Here is a 17,597-nt window from a genome sequence, read left to right on the forward strand (position 1 = left end):
TCTGCTTTATGGAAAACTGTTTTTTCTCTTTTTAATGTAAGTGAAAAAGGCTATAAAAATACAGCTGTACTCCGCCAAGGAAGCAGAACTGGTCTTAAATACTAAGTAAGATGAAAAGGCAACTCTCAAACCATGCTTAACGCTGCAAGCCAGTCTTGAAAGCAATTATGAAATGTCTTCACTTCTAGACTCCTGCTGCCCTTCAGCCGCGGAGGGCTGTGGCCCACCTTGTCCTCATTATGTGAAGCAAGTCTGTAACATGCCAAACTCGTTCAGTGTGAGGGTAACACACTCATTAATCTTGCAGCAGCAGTTATTCAGCCTTGATTCAATTCCTGAACTTGGTCACAGCTGTAGCACCCTCTGGTTAGATTACTGAACCAATGTCCTTTCTGAACAAAAAATGGCACTGAAACAAAGCCTTCAGGGTTTAGCAAAAGGAATTTTGCTTTTTATTATAACTTTCCTTTGAATACAGTGTCATTTGTGCTTCTGATCTCTGACCAGACATCTTTCTTAAAATAAAAAAAGAACCACCTCACAGTCCTCGTGTAAACCCCTGGTCTACAATAACTGCAGCTTAATGATGTGATGGAGAAGGCAGGTAGGATAGCATTTTACTTAAAAATTATTTCCACAGGAAATGATTTGATTTACATTTTTCACGAAATTAGTTCATTCACCAACTGGTTACAGAGGCTACATTTAATTAAAACTAGCCACACAGGTACTTCCTTTCTATTGCACGTTTAGAGTAGGTTCAAGTCCATCACAAAAAGGTTCTTGCAGCCCAAGGGGATGGATGAGTTTAAGGTGATCATAAATGCACATAAGATGTCTGTAGCAATTGGATAAAAATTAATCCTGCAAAAGCTGAAATATACTGAAATGAGACAAATGGCTTCCAACAGAGAACCATTTCCTAAAATCCTGACTGCAGGAAGTGCGCTAGAGTCCATTCCGTTGAGCTGCTGACCGGAGGCTGCAGTTAGGGTTTCTGCGCTGGAGGCTGTGTGTAGTCCTTTGAGCCTGCCGGGGGTGGTGGTGGCGGAGGGCCTGCCGGGTAGTCTCTAGGTCCCGACGGAGGCAAGTCTCTGTTGGGAGAAGGCGTATAGTCTCTTGAACCAGGTGGGGGTAGCCGTGGGCCTGGAGGATAATCTCTTGGGCCAGGAGGACCTAGAGGTCGAAAAGGAGGGTGCCCACGTCCATAGCCTCTTGGATCTGGAGGAGGTGGTAGCGGGCCAGGAGGCAGATCTCTCATTCCTAAGGGCGGGCCAGGTAGGAAGTCTCTTGCAGCTGGAGGTGGCAAGGGAGCACCGCGAACTAGAAGGAAAGGAAAACACAGAGTCAAATGACACCTTGCTTTAACCTAAATGGTGAAGCTCCTGACTTGTTCCTTATATTTTGGAGCAGCTCTGAGGTGGGTCACTGTCACGTGCAGACTTCACAGGCCATGAATTACATTCTAGTGACTTTTAGCTACCGGTTTCCATTTGAGACTAAACAAGGAAAAATCACCTTGGCACTAAGGAGGCTTGAAACAACCCACTTGTCCCAGTTTACTAAGCAAGACAGCTCGACTCCATGAAGGGTGGGGAAGGTGAGTGCTAACGGCTGGCAGATCTCCATTCTGCAGCAGGCTTCCAAGAAGCACGGTGGGAAAAGCTTAAGCTTCAGCATGCAGCAATGCTACTTTTACCTAGGGGCACAGGAAGAGGTCGAGGCCCAAAGTGCCCACGGAGAGGAGCTGGTGGTGGTCCATAGCGAACAGGCGGTGGAGGCGGAGGTCCCATCACTGGGGAGGTCATCATAGGTGTCCCAGGGAAAGACGGTGGGCCTTTGGGACTAGGATTAGCCTGTGCAGGATTAGGTTAATACTTCAGCATGGTACTCACTGCATCAGAGAAGTACTGACACTGCTGAACACCACAACCGCTTGCCCAAAGGCCAAGAGGTGGGAGAAGTTGGGGGGGTGGGGGGGAGGAGGGGCAGAGAAAAACCACAGCCCAAAACACATTAACTGAGTAGAAAGTAGGGAAAGTTCCTGCACCATCATTGTCCCTTCACCCAGAACACTGCTTGCACTACCAAGGAGTGAGTGCTTAGTGTACTTTCTGAGATGACAAGTTTTCCTTAGCTAAAGCTGTACTAGAGAAAAGTTCAATCCCTTCTGAAATGTCCTCAGTGAACACCCCTTTAGTAAAGGGCCTGGCACCTTGAATTACATATGGAATTGTCCTTAAATACCACAGGTAAGCCAGCTTCTTAGGATTACTGTGGTAGTCACTCCAAAGTGTTTGCCTGCAATCCTTAACAAGAAAGATCTCATTTCCTCAATTCCATAAAAACCAGACCGCAACTGTTCATCATTAGAGAAACCTTTTGAGACAGAGGTACAAGCCCTTGGTTAGTTTTGCAGAGCATTTTGTTATTTAGCAGTTCAGAACACCAAGCCTGTTATTCCTCTCCATCAAAGCAGAGTAACACCATATTCAGCCTCTGAATACTCACTGTAGCTGGTTCAATAGATGAAGGTGAATCAGTAGTTACACAGGGGGCTTCAGACTCTTTGGGAGAGGGTTGCTTTTTTTTTTTTTGGACAGCAAATAAGGATAGTGACAGGATATAGACAAGACAGAACATGATACAGTTAAAGAAGCAGCAGGAAGTACAGTGAATCATGTATTAGAAACACTTCCTGAAGGCTGGGGGTTTTTCTGCTTACCACTCCATCCATTGCTGTGGAAGGGGAGGAGGTTCTTGGCCCACCACTGATCAGGGAAGCTACAGCAGGCCCGAGATCTGTAAAGAGAGCCACAAGTGCACGTCTTACTGTGCTTGGAGTAAGGAATGTGGTTTTTAAATTACATTTCTGAAGTGAAAAGATAGCTGAATAAGTTGCAGTTGGTTGCAGGCCACATAACTCACCAGGAACAGACATCCTTCCAGGTAACTCTGGTGGCCTTCGTGGAGCAGGGGGCCCATCTACCACCGTACCTTCAGGGAAACAAGAACCGCAGAGATCCAAATCAACACGTGCCTAAGCTATTTCTATTTTTTCTTTAAAAACCAACCACTCATCTGTATCAATACCTAACACTATCCCTAGAACCAAGGTCAGACCTTAGCATTCTTGGGTTTGTAGCATAAGAGAGTTATCACAGAAGGGAAGCTTCACTGCTTACCAAATTCACCTCTTGAGCCTTCCCTTCGAGGAGCAGAAAGGGGCCGAGCAGGAACTTCTATCATCTGTGTCGGTGACGGATTTCCTCCACTCACAGGTGACGGGCCAAAAGAGCCATCTCTGCTTAAAGGCCCTAAGCCAAAGAAGGAAATCCCACTTCATTTACTTTTCTACAATTTATCATAGCCTTATTTTTTTAGGATATACTGACTCAAAGACACAAAATTTGGGAGAAATAGCAGCATTTACCTCGTCGCGGTGGGACCTGGCGATCGGGTCTGCCTGGAGTTGGCTTTACAATTAACGGTCTTTGAAGCATGACAATTTTTTGGTTTACTTCTATTAATCTAATTTTTAAAAAAATAAAGATTATTTTATTAGTCAAATAATACATGTGAGTTACATTTGTTATAATGTAACAAAGCAAACTGCATTGTAAAATGTTACAGCTTTCACCAAGAAATCTTATTTTTACCATCAAACAGTTTAATAGTAGTTTAAAATTAGTAACTCAAATATGCACTGCACATTCTGAGCAAGCGGCCTAACTCAGCACCTTGCACTGTTTGAGTTCCTTCTTTCCCCAGCAACGGGCAGCACGTTCAAAGAGCAATAAAAATGGTCTGTACTGTACTTACTTTTGTCGCAGGTTGGCTGCTTCTCTTTTTTCTTCAGCCAGAGCTCTCTCAGCAGAGCGGGCAATAAGCTATTAGGGAAAATTTTGCCAACTGCATTAATGGCACCAAGCTGAAGTCAAATACAAACTGTTTGAATCTGCAAAAGAAGAATGTTCTTACCCAATTGTCATGTGCCTTTTTCTCATGAGCAGCAATCTGAGAAGCAAAAAAGTGGTTTTAGTTTATTTTGTCCAACTAGTAGTATTTCCAATAACTCACTACAGAGCATTGGAATGCTGCAGTAAAAGGTGACGCAATAACCAGCAAGCAAGAAGTTTACCTGGTTTTTGTAAGATCTCTCTGTTTTTTGCAATTCTTCTTCCATATCTTGTATCCTTTGCCTGTACAAAAGGAAAAAGAGGGGAAGGAGAGAGGTTTAAATGAATTTTCTTCAATAGCTGAAAATAAAGGAAAAAAAAAAAAAGTCTTCAGAAAATGAAGTTACTTGTAAACTTTCACTTCCTCAATGGCCAGCACGGCTTTTTCATCTGCAGCAGACAATTTCTGCTCCTTCTCCTGACGTTCGTACTCTTCCTGGGTTAGTTTTCTGTATAGGGGGAAAAAAAACATCACACCACCATATATTCCGCCATCCTACATCTACTACAACTCAAAATGAAGGTACTGCCCTGCTAAGAATAGTGATACCAGAATCTATAATAATGTGTGAGAATACAGAAAGAGGATATAAAGAGATTTTTATATTTAAGAGACAGAAATACTGTCCTTTGAAAGCAACAGACAAAGCCTTTGTGTATAAAACCTGAAAATTAAGGACATAGAGTTGACTGGAAAGTTCTGTCAGCATCTGACAGATAAAGATTTATCAGAATCTAACAACTGCAGACAGTTCACCTCTTCGCATCCTGTAATTTACTTACTAATTCTACAGATGCTAATCCCGATTTACAATGGTACAAACAAGGAAATATGAAGAACTGACATCTAACCAAGGGCAACAAGAGAAATGATCGCGTAGTGAAAAAGGGGGAATTTAGGGCTCAGATGATAAACACATTCAATAGTCATCAACTGTGTGGAAAGAAGCTTTTTTCTAAGTATTCTCCATACCAATTTATTACATGACCGATTTCTACAGTCTTTTTATAACCTCATGGTTCACTAATTTTTTTAATTTTTGACATTTTTTTGGAGGTATCTAATATGCCCATAATGTGTTCCTAACTTACAAGAGCAATCCCACAAAACTGGAACTATTAAACTAGTAGTCAGTTCAACATAATCTATTTCCTTGGCTACATGTAGAAATGGTTTTCCAGAAAAAAAATTGCAGGAAGTCCTTAATTCTAATCAAGTAGTAGTAACAGGCAGTGTAACTTCCTAACACTTTTGGAAGGAACAGAAATCTTTCAGAGAGGTCAAGAGGAAGTTTTCTTGAAAGGTGGGCTATCCTTCACCTCTCCATTATGTGTTTCCTACACCTGGATCCTGAAGTTATGAGGTCAGACAGTTTCACTACCAAGGTGCTGTGTAGCCTCAATCCCTTTGCTTGTTCCAGCCCTGTGCTTCCCCAACCGACACACTTGAACTGTAGAACTTTCAATTCCTTCTCCACCACAATTTCAGCTTTTCTACAGGAATTTAGCAAAAAACGTTCCTGAATCTATCTCAAATTTTCCCCACAAAATTGAGATGGTATTACAGACGTTTCAGTAAGTAAATAAATGAATAAATAAATGAGGAAAGAACACAGATACAGAACTAGTTCTTCACTGCCAGCAATTCATTCATCTCAGCGGCTGCCATGAACTCAGCCTTAAATTAGCCCTTTGAGAATGCAAAAAGCTCACAAGGCTAAAATGCTAAGTTTCTATATTATGAAAATTAGACACAATGAACTGAGATCAGAATAACTGAAACAAATCTTAATGCCTGCTATATTCTCCCTGACATTTCTGGACGATGTGACAGGGCACCTACAGAATTTGCAGACCAAGCCACACATCACCCCTCTCCCAAAAGTGTTTTGTTGTTTGTTGGTTTGTTTTTTTCAGTAGTAGAGGGCAATATCATGTATGCAAAGTGACAGTCTTTTTAGAATCTCTGGAATGGTGGAAAAAGTGAAAAAAGGGGGTACTAGCTTCAACCATACTGAAAAAGTAATCATCACCTTTCATTCCAAAGACAACTTAAAATTATTTGATCCTTCTGAGCAAACTGCATTCGGATAGTGCCTGTGATACAATACACTATGTTGTGGAAGAGTAATGGAGGCTTACTTCTGGAGTGCCATCTCCTTCTGCTGGTAAAGTTCACCAAGAATCTCCACTTTCTGCTGTAGCGTTTTGCATTCATTTTCCAGTCGAGTTTTGGCTGACTGGAGCGAACAGGAGTCATGTTCTAATTTTTTTATTTGCTCTGTTGGAGGAAGCAAAGGTGTAGGTGAGGAAGCTGAAGGAACTTGCATTGAGAATCATTATGCTACTTAAACTCTCTGTTTCTTTTTAAGCCACAAACAGCATTTCATCTTAAGCAATTCTTTTGCTAAACCTACCTTCCAGCTCATGTCTTGCTGTTACTTCATCGCTCAGTTTGGACTGCAGAAGATTTCTGTCTTCTTCAACTATGGATAACATAGTTTTTACCTGAAAAGAGGAGCAGAGAGTTTACGATCTTCGGCATAGCAGTAATGTGTCTGCATTTATTAGATATTTTGTGCAGCATACCCTGGAGACATCCATCATCTGCTTAATTTGAGTCTTCATCTTCTCATTCTCATTATCTAGAAGAGAAAAATACAATGGTTTTCCCTGTTTCTTAACCCCAATTTCCTGGACCCTACAGCCGTTAAAAATAATACTCCCTACACTTTAATCTAGAATAGGTCTGCTTATGTGGTTGGAAGCTTTTGGAAGGCTCTTAATTACTAACCTTTATATGTAATCTTTAAAACTATGTCATTACACTTACAATATACCTAAAATGTAATCCAAAAGCAATTATTGGCCTTTTTAACCGTTTCTCACTTCAGTTAGTTTGGAGATATTTTGTGTGAGGATTAAAGCTGGCAGTCTCTTAACCCACGGGCAGCTACATGCATAGATTGTTGTTCCCCATACAACATGACATGAACACACCATCACACAAGCTTTAGCCACTGGGCATACGAGCCAGCAGGTAGGATTACCGTACCTGGCAACTCTCCATTGGCCAGATCCTCCCCTGTGCTCCATTCAGGCCCTTCACCATCCTTTTTGGCCTCAGGTGCCGAATCCATGTCGAGCTGCTTCAGCTGCATAATGCAGTTAGTTAAAACCTAGTAATGAAATCAAAGGTTCATTGAAGAATAGTTCTGCATTTTGTCAAGTATTTCAAAGTATTTTACAATGCGTAATATTTAAAGCAAGTTTGTTATAAAGAACCTACTTCAATTTCATTTTCCTTGTAGGCAAGCGCTTCTTCTATGTCCTTCTGAGATTTCTGATACAGTTTGATCTGCTCACTGAGCTCACTATGTCTCTCACTCCAACCTTCAGCTTCTTTTAGCAGCTGTATGAAGCACCAAGGCAAGATGATTACTTGTTTTATTTTTAGTATCAGAGCATATGTAATTAAAGTCTATTTTACTGCCAGCTCTAGTGATAACTGATCACCACAGATCACAGATAAAGGATAGACTGCACAGTTATCACACTCATCACTAGAGTAGAACTCATCAGTGGTAGAACCAGATGCTGGGAATCTTTCTGCAATTTATATTATTTGGCGTTTTTATAAATTTGACATTTTTCCAGCTAATATCCCAACATCAGAACCAAACTCCTCAAACTCTTCAGAATGAGGAATTAGTTGCAGTCCAGAGGTAATCAAACTGCATTCCTTAAAAGGGCATCTACTGCATATCTGTCTTCTTTCTCCATATATTTACAGTTATCTGTAAAAGAACTGCCATGGCATTTCAGGGCTAAAGGTCCTCCCCACTTAGTTTAGCTTTTTGGCAATTTTTTACCATTACTTAGAATCACAGAATCATCTAGGTTGGAAGGGATCTTTAAGATCATCGAGTCCAACCATTAACCTAACACTGCCAAAACCACCACTAAACCACGTCCCTCAGCACCACGTCTGCTCATCTTTAAAATGCCGCCAGGGAAAGTGATACCACCACTTCCCTGGGCAGCCTGTTCCAATGTTTGATAACCCTTTCGGTGAAGACATTTTTCCTAATGTTCATCCTAAACCTCCCCTGGCACAACTTGAGGCCATTTCATCTTGTCCTATCGCTTGTTACTTGTGAGAAGAGACCGACCCCCACCTCGCTACAACCTCCTTTCAGTCCTGAGTCCAATCTCCTGATCACGAAGTGACCACCACATCAGCACAGGCTTTCTGTGAAGCTGCTGCCAAAAACTGAATCACTGGAACTGGCAAAGCTTTCATACTGAAGACATGTGGCTCACCTGCACAAAAAGGCTGTGCAGGCAGGCACAGTGGTTTAAATTTTGTCTTGATAATTTGAAATAAGAATTCTGACGCATTAAGAAAACAGAGACATGCTGAAGTTATACTCAAGAAAACTAGGAGTAAAGCCTCAATATTTAATTCAAAAGAGAAATAAAGTTGCCTGGCCTGAGCATAACTTACTTGCTCCTTGCTCTTTTTTAGCCTAGCATTCTCTTCCTGCACATGATGAAGCTCAGACTTCACTTTTTCTTCGCTTAGTTTAGCTTCATTAAGGGCTATCTGCACCTACGTATGAAACAAAAAGGAACAAAAAAGACAAAGTCAAATGTAATGGAGCAAGAGCTACATAGTACATGGTAACCAAAAAGAAAAAGGTATATATGCACAAACAACTTGCAGTCTTCCAGCTAGCATTTTCGATTACATCCTAGATACAAATTTTCCTGGTACATGAACCTGTACCTGTGACTGTTAAAGAGGGTGTAGATAATGTTTTACCTCCGAAAGCTCTACAGAATGCACACTGATAGCCTCTTGAAGTTTCTCCAAGGACTTCTGCGTTTCAGAGATCTATGTAAGAAAAACTTAAGTGGTGACTTTGTATTAGCCTGGTACATGCCTTAGCCCAAGTGTGTAATTACATTACCTATATATTTTGGAAGCATAAAAAAAAAGTCAAAACACCAACAAATTTCCATTTAGAGCAGCCATTAGATTAGCAGCAACACAGCACTGCCTTATCAGCAAGGCAAGGACTAGAAACACACAACATGAACTCTGCCTGTCCGTGATTGGAAAAGTTCCCTGTACACCTGCACAGTCTACAGTGAAAGTACCACATGCTGCTGTCATTAGCAACAACCTTTGATCAAAACAAGACCAATGAACTTGTTGGAGCTTACCATTATTACAGAAAATCAGGCTTAAGGGAAAAAAAAAAAAGGGGGGGGAGGGGGAATAAACTGAAACAACAAACCCAACCAAAAAACCTCTGCACAAACAGAATGAGGGGCAGCTTAGAGACCTTCACACTTACTGTAGAACTAGATGCTTCCTCTAAGTACAAGAAAACGGCTCTTATCAACCTGAAACCTTTAGTCCTCAGTGTTAAGTAACTTCCTGGCTCTGGCTAGGAAGTGTTAGACTAGCCCATGACTTGAGTATATCCATTTATGTGTGAAAACACATAACCACACAAGTTCATGAAGACCTTATTAAAAAAAATAAGATACAATCAATAGATTCTGCCTCTTGAGCTTGGGATGAACCTGAAATTTCGTTTCAGTTCTCTTTACTTGAGATGGTTCATCTTGTTTGCTCTACCTGTCTCCCTCTGTTCACCCATTAGGTTGCGACCAGCTTTTAGGGCACATTAAGTTAAGGACAACATAAGACATAGGCCTGATTGCTCTTACTTTGTTCTGTTTCTTCTCATTCTTTTTTCTCTCTGTTTCAAGCATTGTGCGCAGATTTTTTACTTTGTCATCTAGCTGACGATTTTCTTCTTCCAGTCCCTTGACAGTGTCCTTAAAAAAAAAAAAAAAAGTAGATGACCACCTAAAGCAAGCTATTTTACTGATGTTTTTGCTTTCAGTACAAAGACAGTTAACTGTTTCTTACCTTAAGCTCTGCAGTTTCATCAGAGAGAATGTCTTTTTGTTCTCGGGCCACTTTCACAGATTCCTTCGCTTCTTTTATCTAAGCACAGAAACAACCAAACAGAACTGAGGGAACTGTCGACATAATACTCAGTAAGAACAGAAAATAAGTATATATTAGCTGTTGCACTGACTGTGTAATTAAACCAGTAACAGAAAATTAGGAAGCAAAGGACAAGAACCTAGTACACTACCTTTTGATCATATTCTGAAATCTTTTCTAAGATTTCTGTTTTTTCTTGCAGAAGGTTTTTAATCTTTTCAGCAAGCTGCTTTTCAGTCACTAGGAAGAAAAAGAAAAAGAAAGTTTACAGTAACTGTACTTCATATCCAGGGGTGGAAAAAAAAAAATAAATCAGAGCTATCATTACTATCACATTAGGGCACATTTTCAAGCAAGGCCTAAAGCATAAATCAGGATCGCGTTAATTCCCTAGCAGTCAGCCCTTTCTGCAGGATTCTAAGCATCTCCAGCTTTCATTTAAAGTTAGGATTGAAAACAAGACAGTAAAGCATTGAACACTGACACAAAGCATACAGCTCTTGCACCAACTTCACAGAAGCTGGTCAGAGAACACATAGTAGAGCAGAGTAAAGAGCTCACTACACACAGATGAGGTATGTTCAAGGGAAGAACTGGCAGTGAGAACATCAGCAGTCTCAGACTGCTGCTGTGACCCTCAAGGAGATGCAACACCTTCCCTAACAACCACTTCTTCCTACTGAATTGAAACTGAATGTTTGGTCAGCACAGATAATAGGATGAAAGCTCTGAAAGACCTACTGTAAACAGAAAAGAGACTGTCAGCTAGTAGTCAGCATCAGTAAGCCTCAAGGAACTGCACCGCTTTCCAACAGACCTCGAAAGGGCTGTGACCCAGCAATAGTTCTTCAGGCATGCATTTGTTTCTCAACCTGAACGAGTTGCCAACCAACCCTTAGGATTCAACAAAAATCATTAACATACTTAAATTATTATTGCAAATTAATTTAAAGACCATCCAATTGTCAATATTTTTCAAGTCGTAAACCACCCCTGTATTTGAACACGCCAAGCCCCATTTGCCTCACAGCAAATCCTGCAGCACAAACAGGAAGCACTGGTTGTTCCAACTGCATCCCACAGGGCCAAATTGCAACTGCTACTCCTCCCTCCCCTCCCACATGAGGGCTTCTGGGCCAGAAAGCCCTTCCTGCTCTGGGGAGGGGAGGGCCAACAAGCAACTGCTGAGGTACAAGACAGTTCTCAGCAGTTTAAGGGGTGCAAGAACCCCCCTGTATTAGCTTGGTCTCCCAATTTTACTACCATCATGAAGACTGGATAATAGATTTTATCTCTGTGACTCCACTGTTAATATTCCTCTATTTTGCATAAAGATTTTAAGTATATCTATTTGTTCTTAGCTTTAGTACTTTTATTCTGTATCATATAGAAGAGTATTTTTGGGGAAAAAAGAGAGTATTAGACCCATGTTCCTCATTTTTTTGGGGTGGGCTGCTGAGTAATTTCTACACCACCAATATCAATGTTTTTCCCCCCTCCAACAACAATTGTTTTGCAGTATAGAAATCACTTTACTGATCTAAGGGCTTTTTTTTAGCTCATCAATTCTGCATTAATTGTATAGGAGGAAACAGCAGTATAACTACAATGAAACTAGAGAGGAATGACTGAGGAGCATGGTCTGTGTGAAAGAAAGAGGCAGAGATTCACATGAAGACAATTTTTCATATTTTTGTTTTGTATTCAATTATGAATTTCAGCAATCACCCACTTTGAATTCTGTTTCTTTTCAATTCAGTAAAACTTCAATTTTATATACTTGAAGCTGGAGAAATACTCTTGTAAAAAGCAACGTGCTAGCCACAGGAATATCTGCATGTTTAGGCCTACATTTAGAAAGTCTCTGCAACTGCACCGCAGTCAGTTTCAGGCTCCCCTCAATCCGAAAAGACAAGAGGAACTAGCTACTGCTTTCTGTGAGAAGCAACAAGCAAAAGCAGATCCACTGGTAATCAGAAAACCAAAACAAACTCTGTCCCGCTGCCATCATACCAGTAAACCAATGGATCACATTTATGTTGAACAAGGTGGGGCTTTTCCTGGACCTTTAATTTGCAGGTACGAGTTGCATTGTTTCTCCCAGTCAAAGCATTATCAAAAGCAAAACTGAAATCCTCAGACTGAAATATCATCTACCAGCCTAGTTTACACCATAACCCCAGAATTAGCATTCTCTTTCAAAGGGAATGAAGATGAATACTTGTTCCTCTGAAACCATCTTCAAAACTTTTACATGCCTAAGCATCAAGTACACTGAAAAGCACAGAGAAACTTACCTTGATATATTCTACTCTTTACCTACAGAAGAAATAAGTAATAAAAAAATATAATTAGCCATATAAACTGCTAAGTGAAAAATGCTATTAGTTTTCCCCATAGAAAAAAGTCACCACTTATACGCGGACTAAAGAACCATATGGAAAACACATCTAACATTGCCAACAAGAGTGTTGAATAACACTACAAACAAGCTTAAGCTGTTTTCTAATAAAAGCTTCTAGGTTAATTCCCTGTCCTAGAGCCTTAGTAAACGTCTGTTTACCCAGTCACTAAAAGGATAGCAGTAACTGCCCACATCCAATTTGCAACAAAGAAAATGAAACCATTTTGCATCAAACAACAGCGATGAACTCGCAAACACAAAAAAACCCACTTGCATTCCAGTTCTGATCCTTTTAAAGCAATGTATGTTTACGTGACACTTGCTCATTTTGAAAGTAACGCCTTTAAAGGAGAATTTCAGAAGTTTTCTTTTTATGCTGTTATATAAACGCTATTTTACATTTGAAACTGACCTAGTATATTCAATTTCAAACCTAAGCAATGAAAAAAAACCCTATCAGTTTTTATATTTAGTATTTATTACAGATAATATTTAGTATTAATTTATTTTTCTCAAGCAAAAATTAAGTATTCTACAGACTTCCAGAACACATCATCACTGAATTGGACAGCTGTAAAATAAACTGCCCCATTTGATTTTCATCTATCAGTTCCCAAGGAGATGCATGGCTATACTTCAGAGCTAGTGATGGTATTTTTCTTGCACAGGAAGTTATCCACGTAGAAAACAGGGGGAAAATACAGAGTGAGGAGCAGAGCGGGGAAGGAGCTCTCCAGTGAGAATATCAGGTGTTTAGGATCCTAAATAAGGCACCTAGAAGCAACTGGACAATATGACGGGAGCAGGGGGATTAACTGCTTGTTTTGGAGATAGTCAGCAACAGGCTTGAGCACATGGAAGGCTTCTTATTTCAAAGATATGCTGACCCTTTCCTTGGCCTTCTTGATTTATATCATACTCCCTTATTTTGCCTTCAGAACTGACCCTTTCTAAAAAGTCTTCAATTAATAGCCTAAAGGAAATGCTTCTTAGCTTGAAGAAAATTACAACTTACTTTAGCTATTAAGCCCAGCATTTAGTTCACATTAACACTCTAAAAGTAAAAAGTAAAACCATGAAAGACTACATATTGCTTTTGACCCAGGTAATGCTGAAACAGTTTAACCATACAAAAGACCGCACAGTAAGTGAAATATCAGCAGGCTCGCAACCATAAAGTGTACTCACTGAAAGGCAGGTTCTCCAGAAAATTATAGCAAACGTGGCAATTCCCACTAAGGCAGTGATAATAATAGGCTCCCATGGAAGTCCATGGAAATCAGGCCCAGGACGAATTTCCTCAGGCAGAGTAGCGACCAACTGAAAACCAACAACATTGACAACTATGAATACGTTTTCATTAAATACTGAGGCAAAATAAGAAGTCTGCCAAACGCTTTTACTCCTCTCATAAAACCAGAGAAGCATCTAGAGCTTTCTTGCAGTTTTTCTGTAAACTGAAAACCGAAAATGAAGAAAACCACAAAGCAGCTTGAACCTTGCATTTCAACTCAAAAGTCTGAGTATCTGGAAGACACCTGACAGTAACAACCTCTTGGCAAAGAGCAGCTACACCAAAATAAGCTGATACACGCATCCTGCGTTACACAGGACTACATTATTTGATCTGTTTCCAAATAAAGCTATAAGGATGGAAAAATATAGGATAAAACCCCACAAACCAGCTTTACATCTGGATGTTGGTAACAATCCAGTAAAAATGGCTCAGATCTTTTCCTTGCTGTCACCCTGGTCACAGGGTCATATGTGTCTTGTCATACGTCTCTCTGAAAGCCAGAGAGCACCAACTGCCTGAAAAAAGCTGTGAATATACCTGGTACAGATTACAAGGCTGATACCGACATGGCACTGGGAAAATAAACTGTAGGAGACACACGGAAACCCCTGCCTTCTCCCTGGCCGCAACTGGCAGAAGCGTGACATTGAGGCCACACGCTTCCCCCCCGCAGAGCCCAACCTCGGGGCGAGCTGGTGTTTTCGCAGGCACCCTCTCCGCCGGGGTGCCGGGGAAAGGCGAGAGGCCGGGCAGCCACCCCCTGCAGGCGTTGAGGCCGCCAGACGCCTCCGCTCCCGCAGGGCTGCCCCACATCGCCGGGCGGGGTGGGGGGGGGGTGCGGGGGGGGAGGAAAAACAGCCCCTTGGCGACAGTAGGGAGGCGAATCCCCTCAGGGACAGGGAGCCACGTCCGCCTCGGCCCGTCTCCCTCGGAGGTTGGGTCACTTGGGGCGCCGCGTCTCCCGGTTTGGACCGGTGGGGCCCCTTCCGCCACCTGTCACGGCCAACGGCCGTTAACGGCTACAAACAGACAACAGACCCGCCCTCCCTCTTCCCCACCCCACCCCCCGCCACCCCACCCGCGCACCTGCAGCAGCCGCCCCGCCGGGGGCTCCGCCAGGCGCGCGCCGCCACCGCCGCCCGCGGGCTCCATGGCGGCGCGAGCCAACTTCCAGGCACACGTCAGCCCAGAGTGACACCCCCGCCCCCCCCCCGCCCCGGCCCCGCGCCGCCTCGCGCGCGCGTACGTCATCGCCGCGCGCCGCCGCCACCCGCATGCGCCGGCGCCGCCATCTCCGCCACTCACCTGCCGCAGCAGCTGCCGAGCCGCCGGCGCCGCCTGACCCAGGACTCCCCGTGAGGCGGCGTCTGCCTCCGGCCCGCGTCCTACCGGCCGCCCGGCCTCCTCCTCGGGGCCTGGAGCGAGAGAGGGAGAGGAGAGAGGGGTTACCCGACCGAGCGGCCCGCGCCCGCCGCAGCGGGGCCTGCTGACAGGGGAGGGCTGCAGTGGGGAACCCGCTTCTGCCACCGTACCCCCAGGCACCCCGCGGTTTCTGCGGCACAGAATGGTTTGGGTTGGAAGGGACCTTAAAGATCATCTCGTTCCAACCCCCCTGCCCTGGGCAGGGACACCTCCCACCACACCAGGTTGCTCACAGCCCCATCCTGCCTGGCCTTGAACACCTCCAGGGATGGGGCATCTACAACTTCTCTGGGCAACCTGGGCCAGTGTCTCACCACTCTAATACCTAATCTAAATCTACCCTCTTCCAGTTTAAAACCATTACCCCTCATCCTGTCACTGCAAGATTTCAAATTACAGTCACCAGTTCTCCAGAGCATTGAAAAAAAGAGGCAAAAGTCCTTTATAAAGGATAGCGATATTCCATGGGCCGCTTTAGAAAAGGTAGCACAGAGAGGTAGACAGACAAAATCACTTCGCCAAGCCTGCCTCAGACAGAGCACATGCAGCTCCTACAGCAGCAAGTCAAACAACAACAACAAAAAAGCACACACTCTTCAATTCCTCTTCAAATCAATAAACCATCATCTTCTCATAAGTTTACAGCACTGCTAGTATGGCATAAGCTCTCTTAATTGCTAGAGAAAGATCTGTCTTTAAGGATCCCGGAACACCACAAGTGAGCTGAGGTGACTGTATCCATACCAGAGCAGACCATACTGTAATGGAATAACATCTCCGTTAAAAACTCATCTGCATTAAATATTCATTTGTGTTTTACCAGTAATTATTTAATTAAAAAAAAATTAGGAATAATCATATTTTCTTGCAAAGAAAAATAGTCCAAAAATTATATTTGACCTATAAATGCCACCACATAAATGACAACCACCTTTACTTTCATCCTGATCTGAATCGTGCCTCCTCCTCTCACTGCTACTGTTGCCATGAATGCAGGTTAGCAGATCCAAATAACCACCTGCCCAGCCTGATGTTACATTGTGGAACAGCTTCTTTGACCAGCACTTCTACAAACGTTTGCCATTTTTCCTCAGCACTTTTAGCAGTCCACATAGGAATGCCTGCCAAACAGCATTTAACCACAATTAAGGAAGGAATGGAAGATGGTCTAAAATACAACCAAACATCCGACGGCTTAACCACGTAAGTAATCCACCAGCCATTTAAAATTCATTAAGTGTCTTTGCATTCAAGCTAAAGCTTCCCACAGAACTGAGAAGCTGCTCAAAAGTGCGTAGTTATGGGGATGGTACAGTACCTCCATAGCATACAAAAGTGAAGGAAGATGTGCCTGAATTTTGTCTAAACGCTCAGTGAAACCTGTTTTATTGAGCGTAATCAGAGGTGAATGCAGAACAGCAAAGCTGAGCTTAGCACCGAGAATGGAGTCAAAGGTAGTTTAATGCCAACACAGAGCTGGGGAAGATGACAGTAATGGGATCCCTCCTTGGGATAACTACCAGTAAGCACACTTGCTCCAGAGGGAGAAAGGCCCCAAAGGAACAGAGTCAAACATTTCTCCTACGACAACAAACACCTTAGCCAGAAATTACTGAACTGCTTGAGGGAAGCTACACTCCATCTTTCCGGGAAAGTAATATAGCCCAGAGTCACAGGTTAAGAAGAGCAAGAAGAGAGCGCGCATGATTCAATAGCCTTAGGTTAGACTGTCAGTCCCCCTGCAAGACGGAGAAAACCTGGGCTGATGGTACATTTCCAGTGATTTCTGCTCTTTATCCACTACCATCCTGAGACACAGTCCACCAGCCCGAGCACAGAGCTCTGACTATGACACTTACAGGAAAATTTTTATTATTTCTATAGTGCAAAAAGGTAGTAGAAAAACCTCTCTGTCGGGATGAGTGGTAGCGAAACAATACTGCCACTAGAGGGACTCTTAGGGATCAGTGAAAGCCACTAGGATTACAGCAACATACAATCAAAATACTAGCAAAAACGTTGGTATTGGCCTAAAACCCATTCAGCCATGCTCCTCTTAAAGAGCAAAAGAACAGAATAACCCACTTCCAAAAGGTTACCTGCAGCAGCGTCTTCCCTGGCACTCTGTCCAGAATCAATTGACCCAAAGGAAGTATCTTCCAGCACCGATCCTCTTTCACTATCATACCCTTCTTCAGCTTCTCTACTGTCGGACAAGTTATCCTCTTCATGCTCAGGTGGAATATTAACAGCCCTCTCCTCCTTCTTCTCAACAGGCTGTTCCGGCCTCTCATCTTCAAGCTGCTGAAATTTCTGGTTGCTCTCATCAATGGCATTTGGGTTTCTGATGGAAACTCTGTCATATTCAGCCTCTTTTGCGCCATCTATGACAGAGGGGGAGATAATTAAGCACTGAGCTAATGTATATTTCTTACCTATGGCTGCCTCCAGTGAAAAATACTGCATTTGACAAAGCTTTCTTGACAC

General features: G+C 42.8%; 1 protein-coding gene across 4 annotated transcripts in view; it reads right to left on the reverse strand.

The window, feature by feature from the left end:
• Positions 1-422: 422 nt before the first annotated feature.
• MIA3 (MIA SH3 domain ER export factor 3) overlaps positions 423-17,597 on the reverse strand; it is a 28,379-nt gene continuing 11,204 nt past the window's right edge. Inside the window, exons 5-29 of one of the 4 annotated variants that reach the window (XM_054195312.1) lie at positions 17,210-17,494; positions 14,994-15,103; positions 13,580-13,711; positions 12,285-12,306; positions 10,139-10,227; positions 9,907-9,984; positions 9,702-9,812; positions 8,785-8,856; positions 8,467-8,571; positions 7,249-7,371; positions 7,015-7,138; positions 6,549-6,604; positions 6,377-6,467; positions 6,102-6,240; positions 4,307-4,408; positions 4,142-4,202; positions 3,982-4,017; positions 3,823-3,890; positions 3,434-3,531; positions 3,186-3,317; positions 2,929-2,997; positions 2,726-2,802; positions 2,512-2,583; positions 1,700-1,856; positions 423-1,323 (exon numbers count right to left, since the gene is read on the reverse strand). In XM_054195312.1, coding sequence (XP_054051287.1) covers positions 989-1,323; positions 1,700-1,856; positions 2,512-2,583; positions 2,726-2,802; positions 2,929-2,997; positions 3,186-3,317; positions 3,434-3,531; positions 3,823-3,890; positions 3,982-4,017; positions 4,142-4,202; positions 4,307-4,408; positions 6,102-6,240; positions 6,377-6,467; positions 6,549-6,604; positions 7,015-7,138; positions 7,249-7,371; positions 8,467-8,571; positions 8,785-8,856; positions 9,702-9,812; positions 9,907-9,984; positions 10,139-10,227; positions 12,285-12,306; positions 13,580-13,711; positions 14,994-15,103; positions 17,210-17,494 — 2,744 coding nt within the window. In that variant the 3' untranslated portion in view covers positions 423-988. The remainder of the gene's footprint in view (positions 1,324-1,699; positions 1,857-2,511; positions 2,584-2,725; positions 2,803-2,928; positions 2,998-3,185; positions 3,318-3,433; positions 3,532-3,822; positions 3,891-3,981; positions 4,018-4,141; positions 4,203-4,306; positions 4,409-6,101; positions 6,241-6,376; positions 6,468-6,548; positions 6,605-7,014; positions 7,139-7,248; positions 7,372-8,466; positions 8,572-8,784; positions 8,857-9,701; positions 9,813-9,906; positions 9,985-10,138; positions 10,228-12,284; positions 12,307-13,579; positions 13,712-14,993; positions 15,104-17,209; positions 17,495-17,597) is intronic. The other 3 variants (XM_054195314.1, XM_054195313.1, XM_054195315.1) reach the window with 3 other exon arrangements.

The sequence above is a fragment of the Rissa tridactyla genome, chromosome 3, assembly GCF_028500815.1.
Source record: "Rissa tridactyla isolate bRisTri1 chromosome 3, bRisTri1.patW.cur.20221130, whole genome shotgun sequence".
NCBI classification, from domain to species: Eukaryota; Metazoa; Chordata; class Aves; order Charadriiformes; family Laridae; genus Rissa; species Rissa tridactyla.